The sequence below is a fragment of the Pollachius pollachius genome, assembly GCF_949987615.1.
Source record: "Pollachius pollachius genome assembly, chromosome: 1".
Taxonomy (NCBI): Eukaryota; Metazoa; Chordata; class Actinopteri; order Gadiformes; family Gadidae; genus Pollachius; species Pollachius pollachius.
The window spans coordinates 32,571,133-32,589,382 of NC_136934.1; the positions used below are offsets into that span (position 1 = coordinate 32,571,133).

The following is an 18,250-nucleotide window of genomic DNA, read 5'->3' on the forward strand; positions in this document are numbered from 1 at the left end:
CACAGCACAGGTTTATACTGCAGAACAGAGATAATGATATGGTTGGAACTATTTCCTAATACAATGCTTTGATTTCAATTCTTCATTTTGAGGCACCATAAAACACTAAACATTTTTATTAACATTTCTTTTTTTTGTTCTGCCCTTCGAGGTGTCCAAAGTTTGATCGATTGTAATTAAAGGGCACCACTTTTTGAGGGTTATGAACTCAAACAGAGAATACATTTAATAAGCATGCAAAACGAATAAGAAAAGCAAAATTCTTAAAGTATTTGAATTGTTTTATTATGTTGGCAAGCAAGAAGTAGAATAAACGGGTTACGGTAAGCCGTCCACAAGCCGGGCATATCAAACTGTTTATTGCCCTGCCTCTCGGTGATTATCCCTTAATTGTTGTATAGAGGGAATGGCTTAATGAAGCTAGCAACAAGTGTGTGGCACTTGTTGCTGACATCAATTTCTAACATCTTTAGTGTACCCACAGCGAGATATTGTTGTTTCTCTTTCTTTGGACACATGTGCTTGTTTTTTTGTAAGTTTTGTAAGTCGTTATGGGAAGAAAAAAAAAAAATATATATATAAAAGTGTCGGCTAAATGCTCTAAGTGTGAAAATGTAAAAGTGCAGCCATGCTGTCATTCGCATGAAGGGTGCCTAACTATTTCTGAAAATATGTTTATTTTAGAATATTTATCTTGTTAACATGAATTAAAACATATTAATCCCCTCTCACGTAACTTTACCCTGACTACATTGTAGCTCATCATCATGAACATTGATAAAATAAACACCTTTAAATGCGGCCTCTTAACTGCTTGTATATATGTAAATACATTATAATATACAAACATAACTTTACATAAAGAAATGCCTGTTAGTGAAGTGACTGAATCATTGCTGCAGATCATTGTCCATCCAACATGACTTATGGAAGAAACTGCATTAAAAACATTCTAAATCACCACTTCAGCATAGTTATGGAAGGGATATTAACCTAATTTTTATAAATTTTCCTCACACTGAAAGATGCTGTCCGGAGCGGGGCTTTGACCTGGCCGGTTGCCCACTGCTCAGTAACCCGATTTACAGTTGATTGATAGATTAACTTTATTATTCCACGGAGAGGGAAGCTTCATTAGCCACTGCACACCGACAACACCATAAAGCATTAGTGGCCGCGGTCACCACAGAACATCCACATGATCCTCACAGACACTGCACTCATCTGGGCAACATCAGCCACATGGGGCAACTCATAGTTTATAAGAAAACAAATTAATAAAGAGCATACCAAAATATCAATTTGCAATGTATTCCTGATCTTATTTCTGGTTAGCTAACAGTGAATAGTGTACACATGGCGGAAACATGAAATTAAGAAGCAGGTAAAGGTTAGGCATCTTTCCATAGGATCCCTACAGGTTGGTGGTTGACATTGGCCCTCGAACGCAGAATGTTTATGGTGGGATTCAAACACCCTAACCACGACACTATCCTGCACTCTCAACACTTGCGAAAGTTGTGAACCGACAGTTGCTGTGAGATTACTTACTTGATCAGGTAGGCCGCGGTGGGTAGGACCTCTGCAAAGGCTGCACGGAAGGCAATAGCATTCTTTCTCTTGCAGTTTTGAATTACATCATTTGCAAGGTAGAAGAGATTAAGGCGATGATTAGTGTCCGCTGAAATGAAACACATGAAGAGGGAGAATTAGTGAACCACTCAAAGTATATGTATTTCTTCACAGAAATGTAGAAAAAGGTATTTTTCTCAGAATCTATGTTTAGACAAATTAGATATTCACTGAGCAGGAAGAAAATGCTCAACATGGAAACAAAATGAAATTTACATTTAAACAAGGGATGGGCATCTTAGGCTAATATACAATTCACTGGAACCACAACCATTTTGCGGACCTGGCAGTCACGTGTTTGACCTGCTTTTTACTGTCGTAGAGCTAGCTGGATACACTTCTCAACAGTGACCGTAATCCATTCTGAACACTTAGTGTGACCGCTCCGGTTGAATTGCATATTAGTTTGGTTATTGTTTAGAGCAGGGTACTTCCTCATATTAACCAAACGATGGCTCTATAGACTAAAGAAGAGCTGTTGCCTGACCGCTTTGTTCGGTAGGCCCGTCCCATTGGCAGGTTTACACCGCTAGTCACACAGGAATCATACCGCTGATTTCGACTTCAGATTAGATCAGCCTGAATATCCAATATATTTCTAACAGCTTTCAAACAACATGAACGGCTATTGGAGATGTGTGATTCTGTTATTTCACCCTCACATTAGAGCTAAAGATTAGAGCAGGCGTACGTCACTTTTCCTGTCGTCACAGCCTCCATGACCCCTTTTGCGTGAAAACAAGCGCCGTAAAAAGGAAGGGACGAAATTGGAAAACTAGTCGCAGGCATCATGCCTGAAAGATGCTGCGTCTAAAGTGGCACGCAACATCAAATAAGAAAAAGGAAAGAACTAAAGGATTTTCTTTACTTCCCAAAAGGGCGGAGAACGGTGACAGATCAGCGGCTCCTGGCCATCCGCGGAGAGGTAAAAGGATTTGGACTGTCTGTTAAGACCCCAGGTAGAGTGTTAACATCTTCTTTGTCGAGATACTAAACAGCCATGATTTTGGGCGTTCCTTGCGGGTTGTCATAATTGTTGTTTCTGCTGTTAGTACAGGGGTATCTAGAAAGTCCATCTCACAGCGCTGCAGCAACTGCTACACTGCCCTTGTGTGGACCGGTGCCTTTAAAAAACATGGTTTCATTTATTTCATAAGACGAGGCAGTAGTATCTTAAGCTATCCAATTTCTAAACATATCAGTTAGCAATTCAGGTATAATTCATGAAATCCTAAGAGGTTTACTCCTCCTTCCAAAAATGTTGGAAACGACAGAAGATACACTACATTAGATGTCCATCTTTCTCCCTGTCATTCTCGTTCACACACACACACGCACACAGAGACAACGGTGCGCAGGTACACTACAACTTATTGGATCAACCCGCATATCACTGATACATGCACACGCACTGACAGCGGATTCGCACGCTCCTCCTCTCAACGCACCTACAAAGGAAAACCCGAAGCAGCGGGATATTTGGCACAGTGAAGATGGTCGATGACATCTGGAGTTTACCAATGTTTAGTATGATATACAGTGGGGAGAACAAGTATTTGATACACTGCCGATTTTGCAGGTTTTCCCACTTACAAAGCATGTAGAGGTCTGTAATTTTCATCATAGGTACACTTCAACTGTGAGAGATGGAATCTAAAACAAAAATCCAGAAAATCCCATTGTATGATTTTTAAGTAATTAATTTGCATTTTATTGCATGACATAAGTATTTGATCACCTACCAACCAGTAAGAATTCCGGCTCTCACAGACCTGTTAGTTATTCTTTAAGAAGCCCTCCTGTTCTCCACTTATTACCTGTATTAACTGCACCTTTTTTAACTTGTTACCTGTATAAAAGACACCTGTCCACACACTCAATCAAACAGACTCAAACCTCTCCACAATGGCCAAGACCAAAGAGCTGTGTAAGGACAACAGGGATACAATTGTAGTCCTGCACAAGGCTGGGATGGGCTACAGGACAATAGGCAAGCAGCTCGGTGAGAAGGCAACAGCTGTTGGCGCAATTATTAAAAAATGGAAGAAGTTCAAGATGACGGTTAATCTCCCTCGGTCTGGGGCTCCATGCAAGATCTCACCTCATGGGGCATCAATGATCATGAGAAAGGTGAGGGATCAGCCCAGAACTACACGGCAGGACCTGGTCAATGACCTGAAGAGAGCTGGGACCACAGTCTCAAAGAAAACCCATCAGTAACACACTACGCCGTCATGGATTAAAACCCTGCAGCACACGCAAGGTCCCCCTGCTCAAGCCAGCGCATGTCCAGGCTCGTCTGAAGTTTGCCAATGAAACATCTGGATGATCAAGAGGAGGAACGGGAGAAGGTCATGTGGTCTGATGAGACAAAAATAGAGCTTTTTGGTCTAAACTCCACTCGCCGTGTTTGGAGGAAGAAGATGGATGAGTACAACCCCAAGAACACCATCCCAACCGTGAAGCATGGAGGTGGAAACATCATTCTTTGGGGATGCTTTTCTGCAAAGGGGACAGGATGACTTCACCGTATTGAGGGGAGGATGGATGGGGCCATGTATCGCGAGATCTTGGCCAACAACCTCCTTCCCTCAATAAGAGCATTGAAGATGGGTCGTGGCTGGGTCTTCCAGCATGACAACGACCCGGAACACACAGCCAGGGCAACTAAGGAGTGGCTCCGTAAGAAGCATCTCGAGGTCCTGGAGTGGCCTAGCCAGTCTCCAGACCTGAACACAATAGAACATCTTTGGAGGGAGCTGAAAGTCCGTATTGCCCAGCGACAGCCCCGAAACCTGAAGGATCTGGAGAAGGTCTGTATGGAGGAGTGGGCCAAAATCCCTGCTGCAGTGTGTGCAAACCTGGTCAAGAACTACAGGAAACGTATGATCTCTGTAATTGCAAACAAAGGTTTCTGTACCAAATATTAAGTTCTGCTTTTCTGATGTATCAAATACTTATGTCATGCAATAAAATGCAAATTAATTACTTAAAAAACATACAATGTGATTTTCTGGATTTTTGTTTTAGATTCCGTCTCTCACAGTTGAAGAGTACCTATGATAAAAATTATAGACTTCTACATGCTTTGTAATTGGGAAAATCTGCAAAATCGGCAGTGTATCAAATACTTGTTCTCCCCACTGTACTATGCTCAAACACACCTGCCCAAAATTATTGTTGACTCAGAAAAGATAATGTTAGCATTATGAACTCAACCTTATTGATACTGAACATCCCGCACCCTAAGTCAGCATAGACAACGTTGGTAACGCAGCAAATGATGCGATTAATGTGAAATGGGGTTATAGTTTAGATAGATTACGGTGTTAGACTGGGTACCCCCAGCCCGTTCTGCCGGTGATTTCAATTCGCCCTGCAGCAGTGGCTGGAGATCGGGAAGTTTTCCGGTGGGCCGGTCAACTTTGAAATGTACTTTGTGCGCAATTGCTCGAATGAGCAATCGCGAAATAAGTATTGATTTAATATTATTTTACAATTTCAAATATATCTCATGCCAAGTATGCTACTTTAAAAAAAAAAAATGGACTTGAGTTATAAGATGGTGCTGAGCCTGAATAATCGATTGTGTATTCAACCTCTTTGCACTATGTTGCATTACAATAGCATAATTATTTGATTGGCCTTAGGCATTATTACAGTATGACGCCATTACGGTATAACAACGGTGTAACGTTATCTAAGGGTATTTAGTAATCCCTAGAAAGCCAAAAATGCGTTCCTCTTTCTATTAAAGCTTCTCTGACATCTTTTTGAACCATTTTATATTTTATTTATCAAAATATTCCCATCTCAATAGCAGTTTATCTAGTTTGAAAATGTATATAATTTCAAGTTAGAAAGATAATGGTTCTCCAGTAGATATTTACAGTTGGGACATGGTCCTGTATAGGTGGGTAGAGGTGAATACCTGCCAAAGAGAGGTTCTGGCAGCAGCAGTCCTCTCTAGAACCAGTCCAGTATATATTTATTCACAACAGGCAGTTACAAAAAGGATCCTGCCCCAAGTAATATCCCAACTAAAATATTTTTCACATTGTATGTCTCACATTGCAGAAGGTCAATGGACAACATTTCTATCTCTGTTTAGTGTGTCCAGCTACAAGAGTAAAAATTAGGTTACAAAGTGGCTGCTTGTAGAGCTCCAGTGTGAATGTTACACACAGATTATAATACTGGTTGAACTGACTTTACATACGTGAACATTGTTCGAAACTATTGCACGCACAAAAGTGAGTACAAAAGTACTTGTTTGGATTTGGACCGCTGGCAAGAGAGGCCTCTACACAAACACAAACGTACACACACCAGTGGCGGCTGGTGGTTTTTAAAGTGAGGGAGGACGCCTTCCGACGTCCTTTGACTGACGGTGCAGTGGGCACGAGGCGTTACACTGAGCAGCAATGCAGAGCGGGTTTGTTATCGACAGCGTTGCCAGATTGGGCAGATTTCCCACCCAATGATAATTTTTCCAGCCTAACGTGGTTAAAAGTAGCCCAATTGGGTGGGAAATCTGCCCAATCTGGCAACACTGATCACCAGCCAGGGATCCTGCTTATTGGTTCATAGCGCAGCGCGAATAGATTTTTGCGCGAATCAGACCCTTAAGGTCACACCCACTCAGAGGAGGACTTTCCTCCTCTCTTCCATTGGAACCCATGTTATTCACCAGAGGCTAGTACTTTCGAGGAAATGAATGGGAGTCAACGGAGGCTGAGGGAGGAACGTCCTCCCTGAAGTAATTGTCAATAGGCGATAGGGGGTGCTAATGTCCCTTTACCCAGGGAAACAAACATTATATATTCAAAGGCATTAAAGGGCATTAATTCATTACAGTAGTCTGGGCAATCTACATTATTTATTCTCAACAATGTTAAGGAGGATCTTCCTCCCTCTCCTCAATGGAGAAGCCTCCACACACTACTTTAAGTGTCCTAGAAGCTTAACCAGCTCTCAGATGCAAACAACAAAATCCCACGCTGCTGAGAAGGAACTTCACACAACCACACACACCGTGGCATTATACTTTAAGTACCCAAGAGGCACAACCCTCTCTCGTGCACCAACCTCCATATCAACCACTGCTTCTGCCCTAGCAGAGCAGCCTCGCCCACCTCGCCACCAGTGTGCCTTGGTTGTGACGTCAAACAGTATACTTAAGGCTCTTTGACATCATGAAAAAGATAGCTACCTGCGAATTCACCAGAATGGAGGAATAAAGTGTCTGGAGGACCTGGAGGGACCCCCAAGGTTGTTCCCCCCGGGGCATTAGGCCACTGGCAACCTGTCCCTTATTTTTCCAGACAGAAGATGGCAACCCATTAACTAGAATATTTTTCAGTGGTGAACCGATCTTTATCGGCAGGAATATGCTAGGGTTGGGCGATGGTCTATTTTCCTATTGTCCAATTGATCCGTTGGCCAGGGCTTGGCAGGAGGAGGGAGCATTACGTCAATTGCAGGCATTACAGTTAAAGATGAACTGAACTGAAATTTGAAGTTTAGTTGATATAACAGATGTATTGTCTGCCTTCTTGGTATAATAACTAAAAATAGCTGAAATGGCTGAATGACCAAAAATGGGTGAAAGTGTTATTTATGTTACCGGGGGGCGCCATGTTGGATTTCAACAATCAGCTACGTCACTGGCATGGTAACCTACTCCTACTCTGTGACTCTAGCAGCCATAGCAGGTAATGAGTCAGACTCTGAGGCTCGCTGACATGGCTATGGAAAAGCAAACAACCAGGTATACAGGAGGATCATACTGCATTGCCCCTGGCTGCAGTATTGAATTATATAGGGCCAAGGCAGCTGGGGTAATCATACATTTCCACAGGCTACCTTTGAATAGGAAACCAGCCCTTACTACATGGCTGGCAGCCTTAAAACTGGCTAACCCTCCGATAGCTGTGGTGAATATAAACTTTCCCATAGTCCATATTTCTGATGGGTATAGTCAAATAACAAAATGTCAATAAAAATATACGGCTGATGCAACATACAGGAAGGACGTATTCACACCTGCCTTGTTTGGTTCGAACCAAACCAAAAAAATCTCTGGTGCAGACCTTTTGGGCTGCTGTGAATACAAACCATTGTATTCACACCCAGCCGGAGAGGTGGTCTCGGTTCGCTTCCAAACAAACCCTGGTGTGGTTCGCTTGAGATGTAAAAGCGAACGCACCTCGGTCCGATCCAGTTCTAAAAATCATGCAACGCTTTGGACGTAACAGGCACCCGCTCAGCAGCGAGCATTATGGGAATTATTGTTTGATTAACGGTAACTCCAAGATTAGCAGCACATTGTCGGACCGTCGGATGAAAATGAGTCATGGCTCAACATTGAGCAAAGAGGAGACGGAACGTCTGTTGGATATTTGGGTCCGATATCCAATAGACATTCCGTCTCCTCTTTGCTCTATGTTGAGCCACAACTCATTTGCATCCGAAGGTCCGACAAAAGCACATAAAAAGTGTGCTGGAAAACACGCAGATCAATGTATATCACGCTGTATGATTGTTCACTTTCACCAGCGCCCCCCCCCCCCCCCACCCCCCTTTTTTTAATTTAACACTTTGCCCCGCCCCAGACCTTTTTGTCCAATGATTGAACGATCTTTGCACACATGTGGGTTTGTTGTCAAATTCTGGGACTGTTGCGAAAATTGCATTGAGGAACCACACCAAACCAAAAAATAAACTAAATAAAATAAATTTTGGTCCGGACCAAAGAGAGCAAACTAAAGGACTTTCCTGGTGTAAATATAACATTAGTTCCGCATTACATTAATTAATTTGCACGCCAGTTTAATTTAATCTTATACTGTGTATTCTCTGTGTAAATCCATGCACCGAACCATGACGTCCGTACAGATTCGGTTCAATACGAATACATGTATCGTTACACCCCTAGTGGCCAAGTGGGATGAAATACAATGCAAGGAAGTGCGGACAGGCTGATTCCACCTAGAACAAAATAAATGTGCAGGAAGTATTGCAGGATTGTATCATGGTTCAACAATTGTGTGAAAAGAAGCTGTCCACTAAGTGAAAGCCTGGACCAGTTTCCTGTTGCAGATGGTTTCCCGCCAAACCTTTTGCATGAACAGACCTGGCCATCACAGGAATGCCCAGCCGAACACTGGGCAGCCTGTCCTTGTATCATCTTCTGTCTGCAAGATGGCATCAGGTACAGTGCTGATATAGTCATTTCAATTGGATCTCGCTCAAGGCTCCCACATTTCAGACAAAGAGCAAAGATTGTGGTGACCAATAGCGACATAATATGTGTCTGCAGACTCATGACCTCATGGTATGAGCATCTTGAAGCATGTGAGCTCCGTAGCAGCAATATTTCCACCCTCTCATTCAACCAGTTTTCTAAACTGAAATAAGTTGTCATGGAGTTAGCAGCAGACAGCTTGTTACACTTAAACTGTACACATCATGCTGAGTGATGAACACTGAAATGTTGGATCTGACCCATATTGCTCGATTTTATCAGGTTGACTATGTGTTACTGATGAGTGGTCTCAATGAATGACGTATCAGGAAGCTAACTTCAAATGAAAAGCCAAATTCCATTGAAGATTATAAAGTGCAACTGAAGGATAAACATTCACTACAGTATGACTTTAAACTGCAATATTAAGCTCAAGACTTCAATAATGCCCTCTACAATTTAACTGAAATAACAGATTTGCCTAAAAGAGCTAGACTGAAAATCTATCAAACAACCCTGTCATCACCCAGATGAAAAACATAATTTGAAGCGTGACATACTGGAAAAGCTTGCAGAGACAAATGTACAGCGATTCCACTACCAGTTTAAACGCTCTGAGCAATCCCCCGAGATGGACCATCTCGAGTTCGTGCAAAGCGAGCCCGATGTGCCTATAAGCAGGCTGTGGTGACGTCAATCCTTGTGGCTGTTTCGAACAAGAAGTTGCCTCTCAAAATGAGTCTTGTTCTAAAGACTGGACAATATTTCACACCATCAGATTGCGGTTTTTACCTTATATAAAGCACATTGTGTGTCAAACATTGTCCAATGTGTAAACAATACTAATCTGAAATATAACCGCAAGCGGTAAATAACGGTGTCCGAGCAAAATGAAAAGTCAAGAACACACTAATGGAAGATATATAAATATGACATAATTATGAAGGAAAGATGTTGATGTTCCCCTTAATGTCATACTGTGCCTCGGCTTTCAGGTGACTGGGCTGCAGAGCAATGGCCGAATGTCCTGTTCAGCATGTTCATAATTGTCGGGGATGGGGATTTGAACTCTCAAACTAAGGGTCACCAGTACAAGGCATTATCCCATTGAGCCACTGACAAACCTGAAATGTCGCCTCATTCACATGTTGAAAATGTCTATTGACAAGCACACAACATCCAGAAAACTCCAAGCAAACATTTCTCAAATGAATTAAGGGCTTTCTTAAAAGCAAATACCTGGAAAATCTTTGAAATTCTGGGGAAATTAAACATTTGTTGTCAAGAACACCAACAGAAGAAATATTAATACGACAGAGCTCATCATGAAGAAGAAATGGTTAACGAAGAAGTTCCCCTTAATGCCATACTGTGTCTTGGCAGTCAGATTCTTGGAAACTAATGAGCTGGAATGTTGATACCAGGTGCTGTTCAATGTTGTGTTTCTTAAATGAGTGGCAATGACAGAATGTCATGTTCAGCTTGTTCATAATGCTCTAATCGGCAATCGTACACTCAACCTAAGGATCACCAGTACAAGGCATTATCCCATTGAGCTACTGACATTCCTGAACTGCAAGAAGCCTCATTCACATGGCGAAAATGTCTATTGATAATCACACAACATCAAGAAAACTCCAAGCACACATTTCACAAGAGAATTAAGGGCTTTCTTAAAAGAGTACAGATCTGAACATTTGCACTGTTAATGGTATCCACCTAATGATATTTTCTCTCGAAAATACATTAACATCAAAAAATATGGTTTTCCTAGAAGGAGCAAACCAAATGGGTAGCAGATATAACTTGCTATTTCAAAGAACATGTGGGTTTCTTGCAGGATACAGAGAGAGGATGCCCTAAAATCCATCACAGTTGGTGTGCTGACTGTCCTAACCTCATCAGTGTCCCCTTCAGCCCATCTCCACTGGAGGTATGGTCATGGACTATGTAAAAGACTTTCCTCAGGCAGTTAGCCTGATATTTGGTATTACTTATGGTTTGTGTTCAATACTCAATGTTGTTTGAACAATTTTTGGCATATGATAATGAATGCAGGGCTGATAGGAAGTGAAATTATCTGTGCCTGAAATTATCAAATACATTCGAAGACCACCATAGAGAATTGCGTTTCTTGACAACAATAAAAGGAGCGGAACTCGCACACCATGTAGCCAATGCAACAATACATTTTTATTGCATAAAAAAAAGTGCTACCCAAAGTGCGTGCAAAAACGTTTTCAGTCCTATTCAGACCATCCTCAGTGCAAACATACAAAGGTTAAAAGATTTCCTTATATAGTCTACGCCTAGTTGGTGGCAGACATGTCAATCAAAAGGTCAGGTAGGTTGACGTGTTGACTAGACATTTTGCTCAAGCCTGAATTCAGGCACCACGCCTGAACTTTATCAGGCCTGTGAATGTTGTGAAGCAACTAAATCAACCTAAGGAGCGTTGTTAATGCATTGTTTTAAGGGGATTATTATGTTTTTATAGAAAAATAATGTTATGTGTTGTTTGAATTGAAAAAGTAGAATTTTCCAAGTTCAAGGAAATGAGTTTGCCTCATTAAATTAATTGAACCGGGAAAAGGAAAAGTGAATAGAACTAAAATAATCATGTTGTGGTTAGTGATGGATTTAAGTAGTTTAATTTGTATCAAATAGTGCACACAACATTTAAGATATCACAAAGCATGGCTTTTAAGTTACATCAACTCAAAAAGTATATGTACTACTTAATGTAAGTATTTCACACTCAGAATAAACAAGTTATTCTATCTCACCAACTTAAGTTTACTTTACTTATTTTTTCTGAGGCAATGAGTTGGCACACTTTTTTTTGAAAGAAAAGCCAATTACAGTGTAATGGTAGAAAATACTTCAGGCAAATCATATACATTTCTAATTGTCAATATCTTCCCAAGAACTCTATGGAAAATGCCAATATAATAGATTGATTTGTAACCTCATAGGCACAGCAAGTGTTGAAACAAGGCAGCAACCATCACAAAAAAGCTTTCAACCGTTTTGTTTAAGCTTCCAAACAAGAAGACCAATATTTACAAATTATATTGAAACCGAAGTCAAGCAAATATATTTGTCAAATGACATAAGAATTCTTTATATGCGATAACAATATAGGGCTTTTTTGAGAAGCAAACGTAGCAACAAAATGCTGAATACAACCGATAATCAGTGGACTGTCCTAGGCTCTGCAGATAAAGTATTAAGTACACGGCACAAAGTTATTCAGTGGCTATGCCAGGGTAAAATCAGACAGTTAAAACATTGTTTCTTTCATCATTATAGCCAGCTACAATCACCTAAACATAAACAGCATTTCTAAAGCCACTCTATGTCCATCTCATTTGCACTACATGTGTTACGTGTGCTACAATGCTTATACATTTTGTGTGCAGTAGGTTATGGCATTTACGTTGCATGTGTTGCATGTGTAAGACAGCAAATCATACCAACTGAGACCACCCTCACCACTCCTGTGAATACAGGTTGTTTTGATAACAGGATGGTCTGCAGTTGTATACGCTACCGTTTCGTTTTGGATACCAACTTTTTCCAAAAGAGTGAGGGCGTTGTTTTGTTATCAAACAGGGAAACAAAACATGGATGTGTTAAGGAATGCATCTTGAACTGTCATTCATTCGCAACACTATTTGACAGTCTGAAGCGGTTGAAGTCTGCATCCGAGAGAGGGTTAAGCGTCTCGGACACTTCTAGTGTAACGCGGTGTTTGGCACATTTCATATAAAACTTAGCACATTTTATAACACTTCCTCACAACAACAGTAAGAATCACAAATGGGCCTTAGCCATGGGGATAACACGCCCCACTCCCAACTACAAAAAATATTCAAGTGTTTTCTATAGAACTGTTTGTCAATTCTGGGCTACTATAGAACTAGAGTAGTGCAACCTGGCATCCTCCATGGAAGAGAACCCTCTCCCTGTGTAGATTTTAACTGAGGTATCAAAACACAACCATGCCTAATTTTCATAGGATTATACACTAATTACATTTATTACATTAATTTCCAAGTTTCATTTCATTTACAAGTTTGTTCCACTATATGCCACTCATTCTGCATGCTGCAATCTAAAGTTAAAATTTAACAGCTTTTATAAGTACGTTGCAGGCCATTTAAATATGAAATATTATTGTCCTGTGCTGCAAAAAACGTTGACACAAGGTTTTAGTGTTGCATACTAGAAAGGTATCACGATACCCTCACGCAAAAAACGATACGATACGCTATTTTTTTAGTATCAATACTTTTATAAAAAGAAAGTACTTTAATTTAAAAAAAGGAGAAAATATGAAAGAAAAAAAGGCTGAACGAAAGGACTTGCACATACACCAGCATCCACTCTCAGTCGTTCTCCTTGCACACAGAGGCTAGTCAGAGGGCGTGCCCCTCAGCTCGCACTCAGCCACAGCAGCAGCAGGCAGTTCACTGAGCGAGTGAGAGTGAGGCCCTGTCCACACTAACCCGGGTAAAGATGTAAACGCACAGTCGCAATGAAAACGATCTCCATCCACACTATCGTTTTCGTTATGTTTTGCATCCACGTTCCCCACTGAAATGATTTTGATAAACAGTTGTCATGGTTACGTAACTCCCGCCACGCTTCTCTGTTTAGATTACAGGCGCGCGACCAGCTGATAGTGGCAGTTAATCAGCTGGCTGATCATTTTTACTCAGAAGCAAAAATATGGCTCAAACCGGCAAGTAAATTTTTTTAGAAACGCGCTCCAAATACGGTTTGAACTGGAGTCTTTGTTTTTTTCCCTATCGCTTAAGCACAGTGCAACGAATATGTTTGAGACGATAAATCGAGTTGTAACTGGAGATACAAAAGTACATTGTACAGAGAAATCATCATTTCCATTTCACCTGCCATTTTTTGATGAGCAACCAAACGTCATCGTTTCTGAAAGCCTCCGTCTTCTATTTCTGATCCGATTAGATTTCTAATCGGAATAGATCTATTCCGATTAGAAATCTAATCGGATCAGATGTGTTAATAGTCGCGTTTACATGGACACCTCTGATCCGTTATATTCAATAACCCCATATTTCACTTCTCCCGTCTTTTTTTTCCACAAGCCGAGGACTTCAGGCAAGCACTTCCGAACCTGTCGCCATCTCGTTGCATTGCCCTGTCCACATTAACCCGGGTAAATCTACAAACGCATAAGTATTTATCTGTTTAGCCCTTCCATCCACACTAAAACGGCGAATTCCGACACTGAAAATGTTGCTTTTCAAAAACAATCGCTGAGGTGGATGAATGTGAAAACATTGGGTTTGTGTTGTATTGTGGTCAGGGTAGACGGAGGCTTTCAGAAACGATGACGTTTGGTTGCCATGACACTGTATCTATATTCCTATCATGCAAATCCGAATGTACTGTATATATGGCATTTACAAAAGTGGTAAGCGTACGTCCGTATGTCTGACGCGCAACCACTATGTTGGTCTGGACTTAAATTATATATGTAAGGGAAAATGTTGTACAGAACGCCGGTAATTATCGGGAAAATAAGCGCAGACAGGGCGAACCGAACCCCGACGCGAAGCAGAGGTGTCTTGCTTCGCCCTGAAGGGTATTATTTTCGATAATGACCGGCTACGTTCTATACATTATCCCGCTTATTACACGGACGTGTAATAAGCTTGATAATGAACGAAACGAAACAATATCTTCGGACGCTGTGTCGAGTTGATCAGCAGAGAAATAGACTGCCAAAGACGTTGACGTCGCTTAGCAACCTGACCGTCGCTTAGCAACCTAGAAAATGTATCAACGCTGGGGTTGATAAGTTTCCAGACTACTTGCGAAGTGATACGAAAGACCACTTCCCTTGACAGCGGTCTCGTTCGGTGTGCATTAAAGTACCAACGGACCAATAGAGCTCGTAAGTCCGCCCCTTCCGGTAGACCCCCATGGGACCTCTGAGATCATAAACTATGAATGGGTTTCAATGGGGAGAAAGTAATTATTTTCTGGTCCCAGTCTTTATATGCCCTGGATTACACATATGTTGTTTGTGGATTTAAATGATCATTTTTCATGCAAAGAAAACAAAAGAAATTTGCGAAGAAGTTTGATAATGTTAGGTTTTGTGTGAGGCCGCTTTGTGAACTACAGCTCTTCGCTGCTTTCGACGCAAATGATATACATCACCACCACTCTGGTACAGACATGGCGATCTCTCTGCTCCATTTCACTGTTTTTTTCCAAGGGGAGGATAACAGCATCGAAAGAGGTGAAAAACATAAGTCGGGGCCAGGGGTGTAACGGTACACAAAAGTCACGGTTCGGTACGTACCTCGGTTTTTAAGTCATGGTAAGGTACGGTTAATAGTAATGGGGAAAATTTTAAATTTTGTTTCTCAACCCGTAGATAAGCAGCAATGAAAACAGCAATAAACTTGGTTGTGGCATTTGCATTTCTGAATTCCCAGACAGAGGTTGTTGAAATAGTGTTATGAGCTGGGTTCGCACAGTTTTTTGTTTTTTTTTATCACAACAACGGTGATAGTAACACCTGGATGGTGCCTTTTCAAATGCGTGTGCATGTTAAAGTGCTGTACGTAGACACGAAGAGCCCTCTCCATAGCCGGAGAGCCGGTCGGAGACCCTCTCCGTAGCTTACGTGCGCATCCAATACTTTTAACTACCCATAGACGCCATGGACCTATTGGTCAACGCAACGGACACGGCAAGGGCTGTGATTGGTCCTCTAACAAAATCATTTCCTGAATCACTTCTTCGGTTTGACTTCGCACCTTAATTACTTTGTACATTGTTTACTTTACACCTCTGTAACCGCACCAAAGTGTCTTTACCGTGACGGTTCAGTACAAATACGTGTACCGTTACACCCCTAGTCGGGGCATGTGTAGATTTTCAGTTATGCCGATGGGGAGATTGTCGGTCTCGTCCACGCCAGTTGCAGGGAACGTGACGTCACATACAAGACGTGTAGTCTTTCTCATTGTGTTTTCTCTACAGCCTTTAACTGAACAATTACACAATAAACGGTCAAACTCTTGGCATGAAAAATTATCATTTTAATCCACAAACAACATATGTGTAATCGAGGGCATATAAAGACTAGGACAAGAAAATAATGACTTTCTCTCCATTGAAACCCATTCATAACCCAATCAAGATCTCAGAGGTCCCATGGGGGTCTACCAGAAGGGGCGGACTAACGAGCTCTATTGCAAACTATTGCAGCTGCTGATGCCATCTCTCTAAGTTAAAAAGTAACCGCACCCTACCTAAACCAATCGGAATAAGTGTATACATGTCGATTATAGCGGACTACACCACCTCTTCTATTCCACATGGAATTCTATTCCGATCAGAGAATAGTATTCAGATTGAGGCGTATATTAACACGCCCCAATCGGAATACAATTCTCTGATCTGTAGAATTAATTTATTAACGTAATTTGCTCAAAAAGCAGGAAAGGACCAAGCTGCTGAAAGTTAAACCATAGTGAGACCGAGCTGACCCTTATTCATCTCTTTTCCAGATAGTTTAAGTTTTCACCGTGAGTGTCGAGGTGTCCCTGAGCAAGGCACCTAACCCTAACTGCTCCCGACGAGCTGGCTGTCGCCTTTGCATGGCTGACTCCGCCGACGATGTGTGAATGTATGAATGGGTGATTGTGAGGCAATATTGTAAAGCGCTTTGGGTGGCCACTGGTTACAGAAAAAGCGCTATATGAATGCAGTCCATTTACCATTTATTGAGGTATTTTCGGGAAGGTATCGTATCGAAGTCATAATGTTGGTATCGTGCAACACTACAAGGTTTTGTACATTGCATTGAGCGCCTGGTTATTTTTGGTAGTATTGTTTTTTAGTTATTATTGTTGAATAATTACTCGTTAAATGCTTTGTTATTATGGGGAGATATTGTTGTGTTTGAAACTGCCACAGCGTTTCTCTTGTGAGACATGGCAAAATAATGTTTCCATTTTGCGACGGTATATATATATATATATATATATATATATATATATATATATATATATATATATATATATATATATATATATATATATATATATATGGTCCCTGGTAACGCCTAATGGTTTGACTAATACCTGGAACAATCATTAAGAACCTTAGGGGAGGGTAATGATTGTTCCAGGTATTAGTCAAACCCTCAAGCGTTACAACGGGAGGTATTCTACTCCACTCAGCTATGAGCCAGAGAGCTAACGTTATGCATTGTACATATTTATAATTCAAAATTCGTCCCAGCCTTTATACCACAGATATTCTAGGGTCTATAGCAAATAACCGTGTTGTCTGATTACAGTTTAATTCATTGTTCACAATTGACCAGCTCTCGTTTTGGAGACCGATTCACCGCGCCATTCGTTTCAATGGGAATCGCGACGGTCTATAATTTCAACATAAAGTGTACATATTTATAATTTGAAATACGTCCCAGCCTTTATACCACAGATACTATAGGGTCTATAGCATATAACCGCATTTTCTGATTACAGTTTAATGCATTTTTCACAATTTACCAGCTCTCGTTTTGAAGGCTGAACCGACAATTTGACTGGAACTACTTAGCAGGTAGTTGTTTTTTTTTGCGTTTAAGATATTAAGTGATTTCTTGCGGCACACATTGAATTATCGAATATTCGTTCATACCACCCACTGATTATTCGACCATGAAAAATTTGAGTTATTCACATCCCTATCACACACGCAAACATAAATATACACACACACACACACGCAAACATAAATGCACACAAACATACACATGCAAATACACACGCACACATAAATACACACACGCAAGCATAAATACACACACACAAGCATAAATGCACACGCAAACATAAATACACACATGCAAACATAAATGCACACACACACACGCAAACATAAATGCACACACACGCAAACATAAATGCACACACACACACACACGCACACATAAATGCACACACACACGCAAACATAAATACACACACGCAAACATAAATACACACACACGCAAACATAAATACACACACACGCAAACATAAACACACACACGCACACAGACAAACATAAATACACACAGGTTGATTTACGATTTAACAACAACACAACTCTTGAATACAAGCCCTTGCATTTGTTTTGCATCGTTGTATCACTAAAAGCCTTGCCAGCGCCTCACCACTCTGACTGCCCCGGAGGCCGTGATGTAAACAGTCTGGGTAGCAGTTCCCTAACAACTTAAATGGTTTATGGGGTACTGGTGGAATCAAATAGTAGAAGCGTTGCAACTATCTCGCAATGGAGGTAGTTTTTAGGTCGTCA

The 18,250-nt window shown here is 41.1% G+C and overlaps 1 protein-coding gene across 4 annotated transcripts in view; it reads right to left on the reverse strand.

The window, feature by feature from the left end:
* LOC307080871 (threonine--tRNA ligase 1, cytoplasmic-like) overlaps positions 1-18,250 on the reverse strand; it is a gene marked incomplete at its 5' end in the record, with an annotated part of 42,647 nt that overhangs the window by 24,055 nt on the left and 342 nt on the right. For all 4 annotated transcript variants that reach the window (XR_013812109.1, XR_013812110.1, XM_079743823.1 and 1 more), the window contains one exon: positions 1,552-1,681. Coding sequence is in view for 2 of the 4 variants with exons in the window: in XM_079743823.1 (XP_079599949.1) it covers positions 1,552-1,681 (130 nt within the window). The remainder of the gene's footprint in view (positions 1-1,551; positions 1,682-18,250) is intronic.